Here is a 19,315-nt window from a genome sequence, read left to right on the forward strand (position 1 = left end):
GCAGCTGGTTTAAAGCTGGGGGAATAGCCAATATTGCCTTTTTTTATTACTGTAGTCACAGCTTTTCTTAACAGCAGAAAACAGTGAAAGCCTTTACCCAAATTATATTCCTGTTTTTTCCCAGGCTGTATGGGGTTTGGAGCAACCTGGTGCAGTGGAAGGTGCCCCAGCCTATGGCAGGGGGTGAAACGAGATTTTTAAGTTCCTCCCAACCCTTAACATTCTATGACTCAATGATTTTATTCCATCCCACTGCCATGGGCAGGGATGGCCTCCTTAGGCTCGCTCCAAACAGCTCCACATCATCTCCCTCACGGGAAATGCCTCCGCAGCACATCGCAGTCGGTGTCTGGTGGGTGAAGCACTTTAAAACAAGCGACAAACACCATTAAAATAAAAGTTTTTTATCCTTCCCCACTCCCTGCTCCGCTCTCCCTCAGCGCTTTCCCGCCCTTCCCCCGCCGCCCCACGTGACCCGCGCCGCGCGCACGCGCCGTGGCCCCCGCTCCCCCGAACTACAAATCCCAGGGTGCCCCGCGGCCGCGCCTGCGCGGCGGCGCCCGGCGCTCGGGCCATTTAAATGTGTGTGAGGGAGCCCCTGAAATGGCCGCGCAGGTCGCCGCGGTGCCGCGGGCCCCGGAGGAGCCGCCGCCGCCCTCAGCGGACCGGCCCGGCCGGCCCCGCGGGCCCCGCCGCCGGCGGGCGGCACCCGGCGAACCGCCGGCCGCTAAGCGGGCCCGGCCGAGCCATCCGCCGCTGCTGGCGGGGCCCGGCCCGGCGGAACCGCTGCCCCCGCCCGCCCTCCCCGCCGCCGCCGCCGCCGCGGGGCTGTTCACGTTCTCCCCGCTCAGCCTCCCGCCGCCCGGCGAGCGCCGGCACCACCACCGGCACCACGGCGAGCCCGCCGGACACAAGGCGAGGCGCGGCAGCCCCGCGGACGGCGCGGCGGGGCGGCCCAGCCAGCGAGGTGAGCTGAGCGGCCGGGGGGAGCGCGGGGGTCGCGGCTGTTCCCGGGGGGGTGTCCCCGGCCGGGCGGGCTCGGAGCTCCGGGAGCACCTGTGGAGGGGAGCGGGAGGCGGCTGCGGGCTCGGCGGGCCCCGCTCCGGCCGTGTCGTAGCGGGCACGGCGGTGCCCGGCCCCAGCAGGGAGAGCGCGGGGTGGCCGCGCTGGTGGTGCCGCTGTCAGAACCGCCCTCATCGCCGGTTCAGCGTGAGAGTGCTGTAGGAGTGGAGCTTTCTTCTCTCTATGTTTGCTCCAAAGCGTGAGGAGCTGCTGATGGTTTGGTTGGGGTTTTTTTTTAATTTTTAGTTGTTGGTTTTAATAATTGGCCTGAGAAGGGATGTTGTGATTCCGTACAAATATTTCCGAGTGGAGTGTCAGAGGATGGTGCCAGGTTCTTTTCAGGCGTGCCCAGCAACAGGATGAGGGGGAATAACCATAAGCTAAACCACAAAAAGTTCCTCCTTAACGTGAGGAAGAATTTCTTTCAATGAAGGGTGGCAGAGCTCTGGAACAGGTGCCCAGGGAGGTCCTGGAATCTCCTTTTCTGTGATTATTCCAACCCTGCTCCAGGTGACTCTGCCTTGGCAGGGGAGTTTCACTGGATCATCTCTACCATTCCATTCTAACCCAAATTATTCTGTGTCTTTTTTCATTAAAAGGCCAAAATATCTCTGTGTTTTGCTGTGTGTAGTTTTGTTTATTTTTTATTTTTTTTTCAGCAGTACAGGGTGATTGTTTTGGTTCTGCTCAGAGATTTGTTATAGTAAAAAGCTTCTTGGAGAGAGCAACATAGATAAAAAAATAACTGCAAAAAGCTGCTGTAATTAAAAATACAATGTGGTGAATTGTGCTTGAGGAGTGTATGGGTGAGTTTTATGCCAAAGATGCACTTGCTTACAGAAGTCAAGTGTCTGTAGAGTAAACTCTAGATAGGATTGTCTTAAGAACAGACAAAACTATTACTTGGAGAGGCTTTTCTCCACTGGTTAATGCTTCCACACCACTGTGCTTAAATAATGACTATAAAAGCTTCCGATTGTAAACTTCTGCAGTTTTATCAGTGTTTATCAAGCAAAAGTTTAGAGCAGCGTAACTTTGTAGACTGGAGTGTCACTGAGCCACTTCTAACGCAGAATTAAATTAGGCCTCTTAATGGAGGCTTAAACAGCGTGAAAATGAGCATCAAAATTCCAGATTTGCAAAGGGAAAGTGTTTTCTCGTCTGAAGCTCTTCACTGCCTTTTGGGATGGGGCTGTATTTCTTTTCCTATCATTTTTTATTTTGATATATAATCTAATTAAATTACCTATTGCTTTGACTATACCGTGCTTTATCTGTGGCTCCAGGTGACAGTGAACACTCTCACTGTTTTCTGCTGTTTAATGATGGTTCTGGTTCTGTTGTGGGATGTCTGATCATTTTACAGTAGTGGAATTATTGGCCCTGCTGTCACTTTGCCTCTGTGCTGAGCCCATAGTTTAGTGACCTCTCCACAGCTTTTTCTTTTTGTGTTTGAGGTGCTGGAGGCTTTCTATTTATTTAAAGGAATAATTAAAACCGTATTTCCTTCAAGATTGCCATGCATTATTGTAATGTCACTGTTTAGCTCCACTGAATACAGCAATTACTCACTGCACTAGTGGGACTCTGCTGTGTGCAGTGGATCCAGGGCAGCTTTTATCCTGAAAACACACAAGTGTTCACTGGAACCTCCCAAATGCAAGGATTCCCCTGTCTGTTATTAGGATATGGCTTCAAACAGGAGGATACTCTGAATTAAAAACTGTGAGGTTTTAAAAATCTACCTAAAAATCAGAAGGGCTTTAAATAAGCGGCCTGTACTGATCAAATGTTCTTAGAAATGTGCATAGGGAAGTATTGCCAACACCTCAGTGGTTGCATGAAATTCTTGTTTAGTTTCAGTTTGGGATCTCTGGTCCCAGCAGGACAAATCCCTGGTGTGTGAATTGAGCGTTCAGTCAGTGAGTGAAGCAGTGTCTGTGCTGGAGAGCCCAGTGACTGAGCAAACCCTGCCCTCCTCACATCCGAGTCCTGCAGAAAAGCCCATTCCAGGAACCGTTTCAGTTGACTTCAAGTGATACCGCCCTGCTTTTCCTGGTTTCTCTGAAATAGAAACATCAGGCCCTTTGCTGTTTGCAAGGGCTGCAACAGCGCTGTGAAAACTCGTATTTCAGGTCCTAAGACTATTGTACGAAGTGAGGATTAAGCAATCAGCTTTTTCTTTGCTCCGTGAGTAACTCTGTTCCTTACTCCGGGCTGTTATGAAGGTCAACCCTCTCCTGTGAGCTCCGAGAGCAAACCAGTAATGATCCAGTTAAACACTGGTTACACTGGGGAACCTGGAGCTGCCCGTGTTTATCACTCATAAAACAGTATAACATGCTTTTTTATGCCTTTTTTTTTTTTTTTTTTTTAACTTAAGTGCTCTAAGAGAATAAAGAGGGAATACCCGTGTGCAGCTAAAGAAAAGGAATTTTATTAGGACAAAGCCCTCTGCTGAGGGGAAACGGTAAAACTTCAGTTCCTGCCTCTTCAGGCAGGTGTTGCCTTCAGCAGCAGGTTGTTCTCGTCCCCAGGGCCATCCTGCTAACGCAGCTCCTGGAGATTTATGGGCATTGTTGGATGAAATGGTTCTTTTGATTCAGGCACATTAAAATCTTGTATTAGCAATTGAGTTTTTTACAGCTGGAGCATGGAGTTTTCTAATTACCTTTACCCTGTGCTAAATGTTATTTGAATTAGTTTTTATTCTTGAAAGAAGAACAGCTTAAACTATTCTATTTTCCCTGACAGAACTACTTCTTTACATTTTATCTCTCAGCCTTTTAGAGGTTGATTAACCTCTAAAAAAAAACCCAAACAACTGAAACAAGCTTTTAATTTCTTTCTCTCCATTAACTGAATCATTAAGTCTAAGACTGAATCTGTTGCTGTCATAATTTGGGTCCTTTAATTTTAAAAGATCAGCCATCTAAGGTTTACTTAAGTGTTTTTACTTCTAAATGTAAGTAAAGCTTGTAGCTCTTCAGTGCTACTCTGTTTTCTTCTGTATCAAGTGTCCAAAAGCAGGGAAGTGTTCCCTAATGAAAGTCTTAATGTTTAAATGTTACACATACTTGTTTATCCTCTTCCCCTGTGTGGCACTGCCTTAAATGTCAGAAGTTATTAATGTACTTAATTATAGATGCTCTGAAATCCAGACTTCTTTTAAAGGTATTCTAATAAATCTGTTAAAAATGGAAATATTTCTAAAATATTGAGCTAGAATTTTGGAAGTTTTCCTTAATTCAAGGCTTTATTTGTAGAATTATAGATACCCTGATTTTTGATTTAATTGTACATCCAAAAATGCAATGTTTTACAATTGGTCAGTCTCCCTGGGAACAGATCCCTTAACGAGAGGCCTGAATTCTTTTGGGGTGAATTTGCTGCAACTGCACAACTCTAATCTTCTCTTTATTGTCGCCGCCAGAAACTCCAGATGAAAATGGCAAAACCCAGCGAGCTGACAGTCTTATTATGAAGAAGATAAAGAAAAAAAAGAAAAAGAAACACCGGGAAGACGTGAGGGGGAAACGCCTGAAGATGTACAACAAAGAGGTGCAGACGGTGTGCGCTGGGCTGACTCGCATCGACAAGGAGACTCTGTCTCAAGGACAGTGTGACAACCTGGAAATGAACAAAGAATCCTTCAGGTACCTGAAGGATGAGCAGCTGTGCAGACTGAACTTGGGCATGCAGGAATACCGGATACCCCAGGGAGTGCAGACCCCCTTTGTGACACACCAGGAGCACTCTGTCCGCAGCAGTTTCCTCAAGACTGGCACTAAATTCAGTAACTTCATTCACGAGGAGCACCAGTCCAATGGAGGTGCCCTGGTCCTGCATGCTTACATGGATGAACTCTCATTTTTGTCTCCAGTGGAGATGGAGAGATTTGCAGAAGAGTTTCTTGCGTTGTCGTTCAGTGAAAATGATAAAAATGCAGCTTACTATGCTTTAGCCATAGTGCACGGAGCAGCTGCCTATTTACCAGACTTCCTGGATTACTTTGCTTTTAACTTTCCAAACACTCCAGTGAAAATGGAAATTTTGGGCAAGAAGGACATTGAAACAACAACAATTTCAAATTTTCACTCTCAGGTAAGAATTATTCTAAAGCATAAATATTGCACAATACCTAGATCTGATTAATCTCAGTAACCCAGAGCAGCCACGATTTAAAATAAACAACTCACAAATTTGTTTTCTAAGCAGACGCAGAAAGGTGATGTTAGGACTACACTTTTGTGCTGTTTATTTCTGCTTTTGCTTAAAGCTTTTCTGTGCTCCTGGTAGTTGGTGAATCACATCTCAGATCTGTGACCTGAGCAAAAATCTGCACTGAGCATCTTTTTCTTCTAAACTCGGAAAAACACTGAGATTGTTCAAAACAACAGCCAAGTCTGTCTCAAGAGTTGCATAGACTGCAAATGCTAGCACTGCTTTTCTAGTCAGCAGAGCTGGGGTTTGTTTTTGGGGTCTTGGAGTTGTTGTTTTATGCAATGACATTATTTTTCATGTTTTAGTATATCTGATTCACAAAGTTTTAACATCCTAATTGCCTTAGTACCTTATGCTGTTTAGACTTTCTAATTTGAAGGCATTTAGAGGATCTTTTTAATTGCCTTGGAAAAGAAATTTCATTTTGTTTACTCCCTTGGTTTCCATGGTAGGCTTAAGCTAGTTTAAATTCTGAAACTGTATCTCCATGTAACTTAAATGGATGCAACAGTAAAAACTAAGCTAATTTTAAGATTCCCTATGAAAATCTCTTGGATTTTAGTATTGTGATCAAACTCAGAAGTATCTATGAGTATACCACAAGATTACAGTTTAGATAAATTTCTTTTTGATGGAATAAAGCTTCTTTCTGTTTAGTCTGAGAATGGATCCAAACTGCTGATTACCTTTAAGGTCTTTACTCCAGACATTAATTACATTTACTCGTTCACCTGTTGGGAGGATAAACCTGAATCTCTGTAGTGGAGTTCAGTACCACAGGAACACACCTTTAACAACAAACTTTGGGGTGTTGGTGCCTGTGGATGGGCTGTTTGGATCTCTGAAAAGTTTACCAAATGTTCATAAGCAAGCATTGGAAAAACAATTTGTGCTTTGCAGAAAGTTACTGCTGAGTCTGGGTGCAGAGTACCCCAAATCAGGCTCTGGGCATCTGAACCACTGCTCTGTGCACAGCACACACCTGTGTGAAATGTCCACAGATCAGGCCTTACAGTCTTGTGTATTAATGATTTATCTGTGTTCTTTAGTGTCCTGATTGCATTCTGGCTTGAGTGCATGTGGTGACCCCTGAAATGGCTAAACAGAGCCTCTGGAATGTTTAATAATTGCATTTTTCCTCAGTGAACGTCCTGTGAACACGAATACTGGCACTATAAATACACGTGAGGAATGTATGGTAATAAATAAGAGGCTTTGCTGGGTTATAGTCTGCTGGTACTTCAATTAATTCTATTTTAAGTACTGTCTAAACTTGATTAAGATTGAGTCATGACATAAGGTTGAGTTGGTCTAAACCACTTCTCTAAACCCAGCTCCAGCATGACCTGGTTAATCCTCTCTGCCTGAAGTGTGTTAGTGCAGCTCTCCCTGAGCAAACAGAGCAGGGGAGCTGCCACAGGCAGCTGGAGCAGGGCTCTTCAGAGGATACAGATGATGGAAAAGCTGAAGGAAACATTGAAATTAGTGGTGGCTTCACCCAAGTTTTGCTCTGGCTTGTGTTGGAATGGAGAAGGCTCGAGGGCCTGGCCTGAGGAACCTGGATGTTGTGCTGTTGTTCCTTGGCAGTTCTGCTGAGGGATGGACAGATGGGCCAAGCTTCACTTTTCACCCTTCTCTGTGAGAATTGTACAGCACAGAAGCACTTCATAGTTGTGCTTTTGCAGATTGAACATGTTGCACTATTGTAACAGTGATTATTTATCATTAAGTTGCTCCCATTCTGGGTTCCTTCTCTGTTCATGAGTTTGTTTTCTGCACTGACCTGTGCCGAGGGGATTTGGAGCATTAGGGAGTCTTGAATCCTGAAGATTCAGTGTCAAGAAATGAGAATTTGTTCTGTAAACTGCAACCTAATGTGGCCTTTGCACAATATTCAGCTCTTTTGTGGTTTTAAAAAAACTGAATTGTAGTATTCAAAACAAGGACTTTAATCTGAAGGACTTGGTAAATCTAGTGATAATTAACTGCCTTGCAAGGTGAATTCCTTTGTTCTCAGAGCAGTGAGTTTATAGCAAAGCACTCCAATGTGTATTTGTTACATAAATGTTTGCTTTCAGCATCTTAAAATAATTAAGCTTTGGTGTCCTCTGTATTTTTTTTTTGCTTGCATTGGTTCTAATGCTTCAGTGCTGGAGCTCAGCTTTAATGTGGAGCTGTTCACTTGGGCTGAGAGCTTTCAAGACTCAAATCACTGAGCAGTAATTTGTAAGCTTCCCTCACATAAGGGCACACTTTAATTTGGAAGCTCTTTGCAGTGCAGCTAGAATGAACTCTTATTTTCCTTATCACTTGTTTCAGTACAACTGCTTCCACTCAGTGAATGGGAATATATTTAGAGTTTTAAAAAAACCCCTCCACTTCTGCTTTTTTTTCCCCGACTGATCAACTGCCTGATGAATTCTCTCTGTGATCCAAAGAACAGTTAGGCTGTCACAGAGGGTGTGTGGGGGTTCTGGGAAGAGGCCAGGAAAGAGAATTGGGGAAGTAGGTTTTGCATAAGCTGCTGTTCCTTCTGGGAAAGAAGGTGGGAGCAGCAGCCAACAGGTGATAACTGGGTATGTTTTCTTACTCCTGCTGTTCAGAACAGGTTGCTCTGTCCCTGACAGCTTTGCTTCATGAACCACATCACACTTTGATTGTCTGCCCCATGTGAACTTCTCTGATTCTGGAAGGGTAACTTCTTTTTTTAGCAGTAGCTACCAAAGTATGAAATGGAGAAATTATGCATCTGTAGTGCAAACTTCATTTGGTTTGTCACTAAAACCGTATAAACAATGCTCAGTGGTCCTGGACTGTGTCAGATTTTAGTCAAACATGTCACCCTTGCTGTGCTGGCGTGTCACTGCCTTGTCCTCTTGCTTTCTTCCTTGTAGCCAAGTGTTTGTGTGGTTTGTTTCATAGCTGACTTGGCACGCTGAAATATTGTTGCTGTCAACTGATTCATGCTTTTCTTGCAACTGGAGAGAAACTTCTGAGACCTTAACCTCATTTGTCTCCAGCTGATGCCTCATCTGTGTGTCCTCCTCTCACCCTGTGCTGCTCACTTAACCCGTGCTGAGGCTGGGGTGGCTCAGGAACATGCAAATAAAGCACCAGCTCTGGGCCTCTGACAGGAAACACTGCCTCTGTCTGCTTCTGTTCTTACCCAGGTGTGGAAACACTGATAGGCACACGGTGCAGCTGAGAGAAAATGTCTCCATGAGCACTCGAGCTAAATTTAAACGTGCCCATACCTCCCTGTCAGTGTGGAGTGTGTGGGGTGGGGGGTATGCACAGCACTGATGGCTGGTGGCATTTGAAAGGGCACAGGCTCCCTGAGTGCTCTTACTGGCCCCATTGTCCTTTTGCAGCAGGAAAAACAGTGGCAGCGACTGCTCGTGATCCACTGCTGCTTTCAGAGCAGCACAGGGAACAAATTACAGCAAGGGAGGTGCTGTGTAAATAAGTTACTGACTTCTGGCAGCCAGATGAACTGGAGTGACCCCGGCTAAATTCCTAAACAGGAGTTGAACTTTAAACAAAAATAAAAACCACTGAGAGAGGTCTTAATGGATATAACAAAGTGACTTCAGCTATTTCACGGTGTCAGCTTTCTTCCCTGCAATGAGGGGTGCAGGCAGGTGGCTGTGGAGGAAACAGAGCTGAGAGGGAATCTGGAGCACCTGGTGAATGAAAGGCCAAAGCAGTTTGCAGTGCAGCAGGCAGGGTGCTCAACTCATGGGACACTAAACCACCCAGCTGTAAAGTCAGAGCAAAATTGCCCTTCTTTTAGATATTCATTACATCATATTCTCCAGACCACTGGCCTAACCAGGGGTGTTGGTGTTTGCTGCTCAGAAGGAACTAAGAATGAGAGAGAAGCTATAAAAAAATTGAAGTTTTTTATGGCATATTAAACTAGTAGACTACATCCCCTGTGATTGAGATGCTTGAGATGAATAGTACAGCCTGCTGGGGATTGCTGTGAGTTTGTGCCTGTTTTCAGTGTAAACATGTCTGGAGTTTAATTCTCAAGTCTGTTATATTCCTTTAATTTCTATTAAAAATGAGCAAAGCATTGAAATCCAATGTTTCCCTAAAGTGTTCTACTGTTTCCTTTAAAATTCCTGAGTTCTTGTCTATTTTATTCATTGTCCCAGTGCATTAAAGAAAAACAAAGCTTCTCATTTTTCATATCCTTTGAAAGCATTACAAGGAAGAACAGCATATGGAATTATAATTAATTTTAACTCATGACAAACACCTGTAAAATGCTAGTGACTCTCACCAGGTGGTTTCAGTAGCACAGAGCTCATCTCGAAGGAGTCTGTCTGCACTTACACAAACAGTGCCAGGCAGTTAAACTTCACTGGATAAGGACCAGAGCACTTCAGTCCTTAGTTTTTCTGTAGTTACACAGAACTAAAATATTGCTGTGGTGTTCTAGTGCTCCTGCTCTGAGCTGCATTCAGCGAACAGAGTGAGCTAAACTCCTGTAATTATCTATAGTTGCTGCTGGAGGATAAAATTGCAGCAGTAACTCTATTCTTCCTTTATTAGTCTCTCCTAATTTATCTTTAGCAACTGCATGGAGTAGTTTAGTGACATCTGGTTTGCTGGCTAAACATGCAAAACTGAAACTAAACTTAAAGCTGAGCTGCTGCATCCATGTGTCTGTAAGAGGAGTTATAAAATGCATCACACTGTGTGAACATGACTGTTAAACTGCAGATTTACCAGTAATTGTCTGTACTGTGCCACAGTTCTCAGCCGTGGAGAACAGCTGGAGTTTTTCACCCCTGGAGCACTGTAGGGTGGTGGAAGGCTGGGGCTCACACACAGCTGAGTGTGCAAAACAGACTTGTCCTCTCTGGAGCTTGTGCTCTGTAACATCAATTAACTGTGGTATCTACAGAGCCTCCTCTGTGGCCATATGGCACATTCCAGCTGCTCTCCATAGGATGAGGCTGCACAACGCTGGAGTCTTGCCATTGGCTCTCCTCTGGGAACAGGAAATGGGTAAGAGAAGTTTCCAGATGACCTGGGAAGTGAGACAGTGTGTGTTCTAGGGGATGTCCACAAGCTGTGAGATGAAAGTGTTTCTGGCCCCAGCACTGACAGCAGGTTCTAATGCAAATGGTTATCCTAAAATTCTTCTCCATGAGCACTGACACCTCTTATTTCCTCTGGTTTTCGTGCAGTTTTCTGTGTATACTATAACAGTACCACCAGAACCAGTGCATGGAGGACACTGAGGTTTTTCACTGCAGTCCCAGGGGAAGGACCTCAGGGGCAGGACTGAAATGAGGAATGTGCACGTCCCAGGAGCATCCGGTTTGAAATGTAGAAGCAACAATCCAGCTGCACAAACTAGTGGAGAGTCAAAGCTTGCTGGTGAAAGACTGAGTCACAATGAAACCTTGTGTGGTTGTTTTCTCAAGTTACCGTGGAAGTGTTGAATTGTTCCTGAATTAGTCAAATACTCACTTGCTGTTATTCAAACTTCAGAAGGATTTCCTGTCAGTACAGGCAGGACTCCTTTCTTTCCCTTCTGTTCTAAACAGCCCCTGTGTGCATTCCCAAATGCACATCTGCTGAAACAGATGTGGACAAGTCCAAGATCCCTCCCAGTTGTGTCAGATTAGTTTAGATCTCCTGTGAGAGCACTAAAGCTGTGGTTGTGTTGTGTCCCCTGTGTGTCCCCAGGTCAATCGGACGTACTGCTGCGGCACCTACAGAGCAGGACCCATGCGCCAGATCAGCCTGGTGGGAGCAGTGGATGAAGAAGTGGGGGATTACTTCCCAGAATTCCTAGATATGTTGGAAGAATCTCCATTTCTTAGAGTAAGCAGTAACTTGTGGTGTGTTCAGAGCACTCTAGATGTTTAAGCAGTTGTTAGGTTTCCAAGTAATTAGGGACTGTAAGATATTTTCTGTATTGATGTGCCTATTTCAGCTTCTTTCCTGTGTTGATTGAAAGGCACAGAATGAGGTGGCTGATTTTAAAAAAATCAAGTTTATTATATATACATGCAGTTCTACTTCCCTAAAAACTATGCTTGATAAAATTAGCTTGGAATACCTTTTCCCTCTCAAACTTAGTTTCTATACAATTCTTTTGACAGCAGATTTGAACCAATTTTACCAAAGGCATCATTTAATTTTTCTATCTCACCCAGTGTTTTGTGTTATGTATGTTTTGTGGGTTGTTCTGTTCCTATTTTCTTTTAGATGACTTTGCCCTGGGGGACTCTTTCCAGTCTCAGACTGCAGTGCAGGTCTCAGAGTGACGATGGGCCCATCATGTGGGTGAGGCCGGGAGAGCAGATGATCCCCACAGCTGATATGCCAAAATCACCCTTCAAACGGCGCCGGTAAGGTTTGGGTTTCCTTTTGTACTCGAGGCAAATTCTCTGACACTCAATTCTGTGTCAGATTTGAGAACAAAAGCGAAGTATTTGATGTCTAACTGGCTCTTTAGAGGACTAATTCACATTTAAGTTTCACTTTCACTTTGTTTCAAATTGGCTCAGCAGATAAAGGAAATGTTACCCGTGATGGTTATTTTATTTCACTACTTCTGACAGTATCTTTCAGTACTTCTCACATATCCTAGATCAGGGCTTTAAGATTAAAACCTTTTTATTATCCTCCAGGAGACTTAATTCATCTTATTTCTGTGGCAAGAACCAATTTGGTGCTAAGGGCAGGTGGAATGCTGTAAAACAGCGGAGATCCTTCTACTGCATGTGCTGCATTTTAATGCTCAAGCACTTGTAGCACTGCCTGCCCAGGAATTATTGTGTAGTCTTGCTTTCTGTCTCTGAAATTTCAGAGTGTTGTAAAACAAATTTCAGGAGATTTGGAAGCAGGATTTAGAATTTGGAACCAATATTCTAATTGTCGTATCAAGAAGAATTTTTGGATGTACTCCCAAATAACTGAAGCTCAGGTTCTGTAAGATAGCTCTATTTTACATAAATACAGTCTATTCATACAATACATCCTTGGAGGAAGTATTTCAGCACAAGTGAACACAAAAATTATGTGATTTGATTTGTAAAGTTTGATCCCATAACCTGAATTGTACTTTGCTGGTTTTGTTTCAATCTTTCACCAAATAAACACCTAGAAAAAAATCAGCGGGAAGTGTTGAAGCCTGCACCACCCAGAATTATAATATTATTTCAATACAAACATTAATTTTTGAGCAGCAGGGACATTTTTACTGTGTGGTTTTTTTTCCCTTGCAGGTCCATGAACGAGATCAAGAACCTGCAGTACCTACCTCGGACCAGCGAGCCCCGCGAGGTCCTGTTCGAGGACAGGACCAGAGCTCACGCCGACCACGTGGGGCAGGGCTTTGACTGGCAGAGCACAGCTGCTGTCGGGGTGCTCAAGGCTGTGCAGTTTGGGGAATGGTAAGTGCTGCTGGAGTCCACCTATTCTATTTTATTTTTTTTTTTTTTAATAATTCCTTGCAAAACAAACCTAATCAGAAATGGTTTAAAGCTGAAATCGCTGGAATCGTCTGCCCAGGGAGGTGGTGGAGTCACTGGTTTAAAAATAAAGCCTGGACGTGGCACTCAGTGCCTTGGTTTAGTTGATGAGGAGGTGTTAGGTCATAGCTTGGACTAGATGATCTTGAAGGTCTTTTCCATCCTAGTTCATTCTGTGATTCAAAAGCTGCACAGAGCTGAAAACCTCAAGCTGTGTACCTCCTGTTTTTCCATCTTGAGGCAGTAAAAATATTGTAACAGCAGCTTGCAGAATATTTTTGTGATATACAAAAGCCTTAAACTTGGACCGGACCATCAGCCTTGATTATTCTTTTCTTGAGCACATACATTAATTCTACCTTTTGTATCTGTAGTCTCAGAGCTCAGTGTAATTAATTTCACAGCTGCAGTGCTTTCTCAGGTCATGTACCCAGGATATTGCTGTTGACCTTGCAGAGAAACTGGACTTGCATGATTGTAATAGCTAGAAATTGGATAGCATGATATTGCTAAACATTAGAATAAAAGATGCCAGGATTTCCTATACTTCAGTTCACAGCTGTTGAATAAAACTCTTCATTGCTTCAACTTCAGCATTACTTTGTAATTTTACATTTTTCCCTTAAGGCAGAATTATTCTGTCCAGTTATAGAATGGAAGAATTGAGGCAAATTGTGTTTCCTAGAACACAGAGAACTTTGATAGTGGCAGTTTGAACCTGGTTCTCAGGCTTTTCACTATACTGTCCATGCAAACATTACTTCTGTTGTGAGTGCAGCAAAAATGGAGAAAGAAAAAAGGGAAATCTATGAATTATCCCTCTTTTCCAAAATAATACACTATTGAGAAGTGTTGAGACTTTGTGCACAGTGTAACATTGGAGCAGGTCATTGGTTCAATGAAACTTTTTGCTGGGGAGAACAGGAATGCTCTGTGACTCAAATACTTCCAAAATTCTTAGATTTCTCTTGTTTTTCCTAGGAGTGACCAGCCTCGTATAACCAAAGATGTGGTTTGTTTTCATGCTGAAGACTTCACTGATGTTGTGCAGAGACTTCAGCTGGACCTGCATGAACCTCCAGTGTCACAGGTATCAAATCTGCCCTCCTGACAGCTCATTCCTGGTGTTTTGGGAGGAGTTTCTGACAGATCCCAGCTTCTCCCTAAAGTCAGCCCCTTTGAATTCCCTCAGTTCTCTTGGGTAAATTTCCTTGTGTTTCAGGATAAAATTGTTCAGCTGGAAAGGGACTTTTTTGTTTTCCTTTTCCCCCAAGTTGGGGTTCATGCTGTGAGTCCCAGGGTGTGCTATAGAAACAATCTGTTCATTAAGCCTTGTGTGCCTGTTCCTGCTTTTTTTAATGTCTGCTGTTGTCTTAGGCTATGGAAACATCTAAACTCAGTCCTGCCAGCCCAAACAATGCAGCCCATTGTTATTTATAACTATAGAAACCTCTTCATTCTCCTCTCAAGATGTGCATGTCAGAAAAATTGTATTCTAAGAGTCCAGTTCTTTATAACTATAGAAACCTCTTAATTCTCCTCTCAAGACGTGCATGTCAGAAAAATTGCATTTTAAAAGTCCAGTTCTCATTTGAATTTGAAGTTTTACCCACAAAACAGAAACATTCTGATTTAGACATGAATTAACTTGAAAACAGGAAGATGCCGAGTTGTTTGAAGAGTTCACCACTAACTTTCCCATCTCTCCTTCTCCCAGTGTGTTCAATGGGTGGACGAAGCCAAACTAAACCAAATGAGACGGGAAGGCATTCGCTATGCCAGGATTCAGTTGTGTGACAATGACATCTACTTCATCCCCAGAAATGTCATTCATCAGTTCAAAACAGTGTCAGCAGTCTGCAGCTTAGCCTGGCACATCAGACTCAAACAGTATCACCCCGTGGGGGAGACTTCTCCAAAAGCAGAAAGCAATTCAAGCCTGAACAGTGATGCTCCTGGAAACACAGAGGCAGAAGGTGAACCCCAAGGTGTGAGTGTAAAAATAGAGTCTGAAGAACCAGGTATAGAAATTCAGCTTACCCCAGGGGTGCTCTCCTCCTCTGTTTCTTCAATATCAGGACTTGTGCAACCAGATCAGGTGGCCCAGCCCCTTCCAGGTTTTAAAATAGAGTCTGATCAGCAACACAATCCACAGGATCATGCAGGCTCTTCTGTGTGATATGTATATATTCAAACATTTTTTAAACAACTTTTTAAAATTTTGATGTGAAGTTATAGTTTTATAACTGGCTTATGTTTTATTGGAGAAATCTTGCCTATAATTCTATAAAGAAAGGTGACATTCCAAAATGTCAGGCATATCTTTTTTACACAGATTATGCAAAATTCAAGTTGTATTTTAACCCCTTAGTACAACCTGTAACAGTGGTCTACCACTTCTTTCTGTTTAAGTAAAGAGATGTTGAATATCTTCTCAAAGTCAGATTGAAATCCCTCCAGGAACATGAAATGATTGAACTCCATTGGTCAGTGTTATTTCCCTACTTTTACTTTATCTCTAATCTTCACCAGAAAGTGATGCTTTTGTAGAAGACTTGCAAAGTGACTTCCCCATCTCATTTTAATTGCTTGAAACAGTAAAAAAATGAAAAAAAAAAAAAAAAAAGAAAAAAAAAGAAAAAAATAGAGAAAGCACAGCACTTTTGATGATTTGTGGAATTTTTGGTATGTCTGTTCTTGACATGTTGGTTTATATACAAGCTGTAGAAATTGATGTTTCTTACAGTTCCTACAAGGGTGACCTGTAAAAAGAACTGAAGCAAGTGTCTGATTCCTGTTGAAATGCAATGACTTACTGACCTAACACTTCTCATAGCACTGCTTATGTTGTTTGCCGTGAGGGTTTTTGCTTCCAAAATCCATCTTCCCTGAACGTGACAAATGCTAGTGTCAAAATTAGAGAACCTCTTGGTAGTCTTGTGGAGGAAACTGCTATCTTTGAGCACTTTAAGGCTTTTAAAATACTTAACCAACTTGGCAGCTTGTTTTGATCGGGTCGTAACGTGTCCAATGGATCCACACTTTTCCCTTGTACTGATGCACTTAATATAATAAGCATTGAGCTGATACCTGACTTCCTAGAATATAAGGACAGCCTTACTGTGTAAGTTCTGTATTAGTATTTCACAATAAAAAAAAAAGTATTTTGGCGTTGGACTGCTTTTTCCACGTGTAGCTCCTGGGTGTCCAGTTACTGTGGAAAAATCAGCAGTACGTGCTCAATGTGTAGAGTGTCAGCTAGCAGCAACAGTTTTTAAACAATCTTTCAATATTTCTGGATGTTAACGTGTAATCTGTATTTGACTTTCACTCACCCCATTTATTGCTGCCCTTTCCAGTCATCAAAAGGAAAAAGTCCCTTTTCCCTCTCCCTCCCCTCCCCCTCCCCACATTTAGAGTACAAGTTGGGGTTTGGTGCAACTTAAGCTGTCTCCAGATAACTTTATTTGTTCTAATCCTCACTGGGGTAGGAAAGATTTGAAACACTATGTTAGACTAGACAAAAGCAAAGATGCTGTGTTAGTTCTGGATGCATCTTTTTAATATCAATTATTACTCTTCTCTTTATAAGGGTCTCTAAAATATGTTACTCTATTATAAAATCTTACTTTGTGCAATATTGTTTGTGTAGGCTTTTATATACATATTAGCACCTCAGTGTAGAGGTCACTATTTTAAACTGATAGAGAAATAATCCTCAGAAGATACTGCAGTGATTAGTTAGAGCCTGTATTACTCCTTATGTGTATGTATGTATTGTCTTCGGTACAAAAATGAGGACTAGGAAATATTTCAATTTAAAACTAATTTACAGATTGAAGTGGTAGTGACTCGTTTAGTAATCTGTGTAAATAAGGTGTTAGAATGGAAAGCTTTTATGATGAGAAGTAATGTGATTCATGCAGGGGTGTAATTTAATCTTAGCAGAAATTCTAGATGACTCAGCGCGGCTCAGGAACGAGCCGTCGGTTCTCTGGTGGGTTTTTTTCCACTTTTTATGTTGAGAGGAATTTCATAGCTTTAAGGGTTGTGCAAAGTAAAATTCCTCACAGGCAATAGTGGTTTCAGTTCATCCTTCACATTCAAAGATTCCCCAGGGGTTGTTCTTTCCTTTTGACCAAGTCTGCGAGTCTTCCATGTGCCCGTTCCGCGCCCCTCCCGTGCTGCTCCCCGGCCCTTCCCTGGCAGCCAGCACTGATCTCTCAGGAACTGTCACACCTGCAGGGGCAGAATAAACAGAGTGAGAGCCCCCAGGCACCAACCTGGCTGTTTATTGGGAACATTGGGATGGAATTAAATCCATTTGGAAGTCTTCTGTAAATTCTAATAGCATGTTTTCAAATGGATGAAGGGAAGACTAGGGTGGTTTGTGCTACTTTCCAAGCTGTAGCTTTAGTGAAATCTTTAGTGACAACAGCCTGAAAATCAGCCTACAAATAAGGAAAATGCTCTGACTTCCTCTTGCATGGAGGGACAGGACCAATAGCATCATGCTCTCTGTGCTCTGCTCAGTTACTAACTTAAAACCTAATGTCAGATTGAAATGCACATAAATAAAGGTATCTTTGAATGACCTGAATGTTGCTGATGCTATACTATTTTGGAAGACTGAGGGAGAGAGGAACAAGCTGTTTGAGAATCTTTTACTAAATCCATGCTCAGCTTTGCTGTGCTTTAACCAAACTGGCAGACTTTCAAATTCCACCTCAACTCTGGATGTAAAGTGTGAGAGGGATTGCTCTGGAAGCTGCTCATTCTCCAGCCATTGCTTCAGTTGCCTGGAACAAAACCTTGATGGGAAAAAGGCAAATGTTTTCCAGCCCAAGACCTGTAGAACACTGATTTTTTTTTTTTTTATGAACTCTAGAGCAGTTTAGAGAGGAAGCAACAAGTTCAAGCCACTTAGTGTTTGAGCAGAACAAAACCAGTAAATATTAGTGAATATGTCATGTTAAATAGCTGCTATTTGAATTTCTCCAAGATTTCGTAAAGCAGGGTCCTTAATGAGCTAATCAAACTTTGGCACATTTGATGGTTTATTCTAAAGCTGAGAAAGTTGGGGCTGTTCAGTGTGGACACCCCACAGCCCCTTCCAGGATCTGCAGGGAGGCTGGAGAGGGGCTGTTCATCAGGAACTGAGTGACAGGACAAAGGGGAATGGGTACAAATCAAAAGAGGAGGAATTTAGGTTAGAGATAAGGAAAAAAATTGATGGGTGGTGAGGATCTAGTTGCCTAAGGAGGTTTGTGGATGCACCAACCCTGGAAGTTTTCAAAGCCAGGTCGAGCAGCCTGGCCCAGGGGGAGGTGTCCCTGCACATGGCAGGGAGTTGGGACTGGGTGATTTTTAAGGTCCATTCCAACATGTTAACATTCTGTTATTCTCAGTGGAAAGCAGATACAGAACAGTTTCTAAATATGAATGTGCTGGTCAGTTACTGCAAATCCTCCATGATCCATGTATGTGTCTGGTAGAAAATGCTCCAGAGCCAGCACTGACCAAGTGCTATGTCTGTGAAACAGAACTTAAAAGAGGCTGAGGCTCAACTTTAAATCAAGTGCTGGTGACTAAAATATCCCAGGGCTAAAGGCAAGTGGCTCAGCTGTGCTAGCAATGGACTCACAAATGCAGTGTAAAGCTGAAATAGCAGCTGGCTTTGGTTTCCTCTCTCCTCTAGACAAACCCCAGGTCGTTTTGTGCAGGTACCTGCCACCTTCTCTTCCAGGCAGGGGGGACACCACGAGGTGTTCCCAGGGGATTATAAGGGACACTTTTCACAGGGGCTTTTACTGCCCGGCTTTACTGCGTATTACAGTTCAGTTCCCCTGGGCAAGGCAGATTGTCAGAGCTTTCCCCAAGTCTTTCATCCAGCGTGATTTGGGGTGTGAATCAGGCGAGTGATAAACTCTGCAATTGCAGCTCCCGAGGAGTGCTGAGCTGAGGGGCTGGGAGAGGAGCTTTCCTCTCCCCCAGAGCCTGTTCTGTCCCTTCCCGTGGGCTCTGAGCAGTGCCCAGGGCACCCCGAGCATTCAGACAAACAAACACCCGCTTTCTCCTTGATTTCTCTGTACAACATGTAAAGATACCGACTCCTGTATTGCTGTTTCGTGATTTAATTTGATTTGATTGGCAGCTACGATTATTATTTTTTTTTCTGTGGTTTTAATTTATCTAAGGTCTCTGCCTCCAGAGGACGTGTACAATTGCCTGGACGACTGTTTGCTTTGTGCGGCCTTAGTGTATTTATTGACATTCGCGCGTGTGCGGGGGCGGCCCCGCACTGTCGGTAGCTGACTGTACACCAGTGTCAAACTGTTAAGCTATTTCTTTGTAAAATAGTCCTGCGGAATGCATAGAATTTTTTTCCTGTAAAGTATTTTTTTAATAAACAAAAGTCTGATTTTGTCCTTTACCCGCCTGGGCGATTCTTTGCAGCTGGGAAGGGGGGGGGGGGAGGGTGCTCGGCGCTCGGCTGGCGCTGCCTGGGCGGGTGAGAAGGAGGGGGCGGC

At 43.4% G+C, this 19,315-nt stretch overlaps 1 protein-coding gene across 1 annotated transcript; it reads left to right on the plus strand.

Annotated features, from left to right (window-relative positions):
- Nucleotides 1-603: 603 nt before the first annotated feature.
- RSBN1 (round spermatid basic protein 1) lies at nucleotides 604-19,280 on the plus strand (the record flags this gene model as incomplete). Its single annotated transcript, XM_083878458.1, has 7 exons — nucleotides 604-967; nucleotides 4,496-5,166; nucleotides 10,993-11,130; nucleotides 11,518-11,660; nucleotides 12,540-12,707; nucleotides 13,767-13,875; nucleotides 14,503-19,280. 7 exons carry the CDS (start codon nucleotides 604-606, stop codon nucleotides 14,962-14,964), a joined length of 2,055 nt encoding a protein of 684 aa, XP_083734584.1. The 3' UTR covers nucleotides 14,965-19,280.
- Nucleotides 19,281-19,315: the final 35 nt, after the last annotated feature.

The sequence above is a fragment of the Zosterops lateralis genome (genome assembly GCF_965231275.1).
Source record: "Zosterops lateralis genome assembly, chromosome: 26".
Taxonomy (NCBI): domain Eukaryota; kingdom Metazoa; phylum Chordata; class Aves; order Passeriformes; family Zosteropidae; genus Zosterops; species Zosterops lateralis.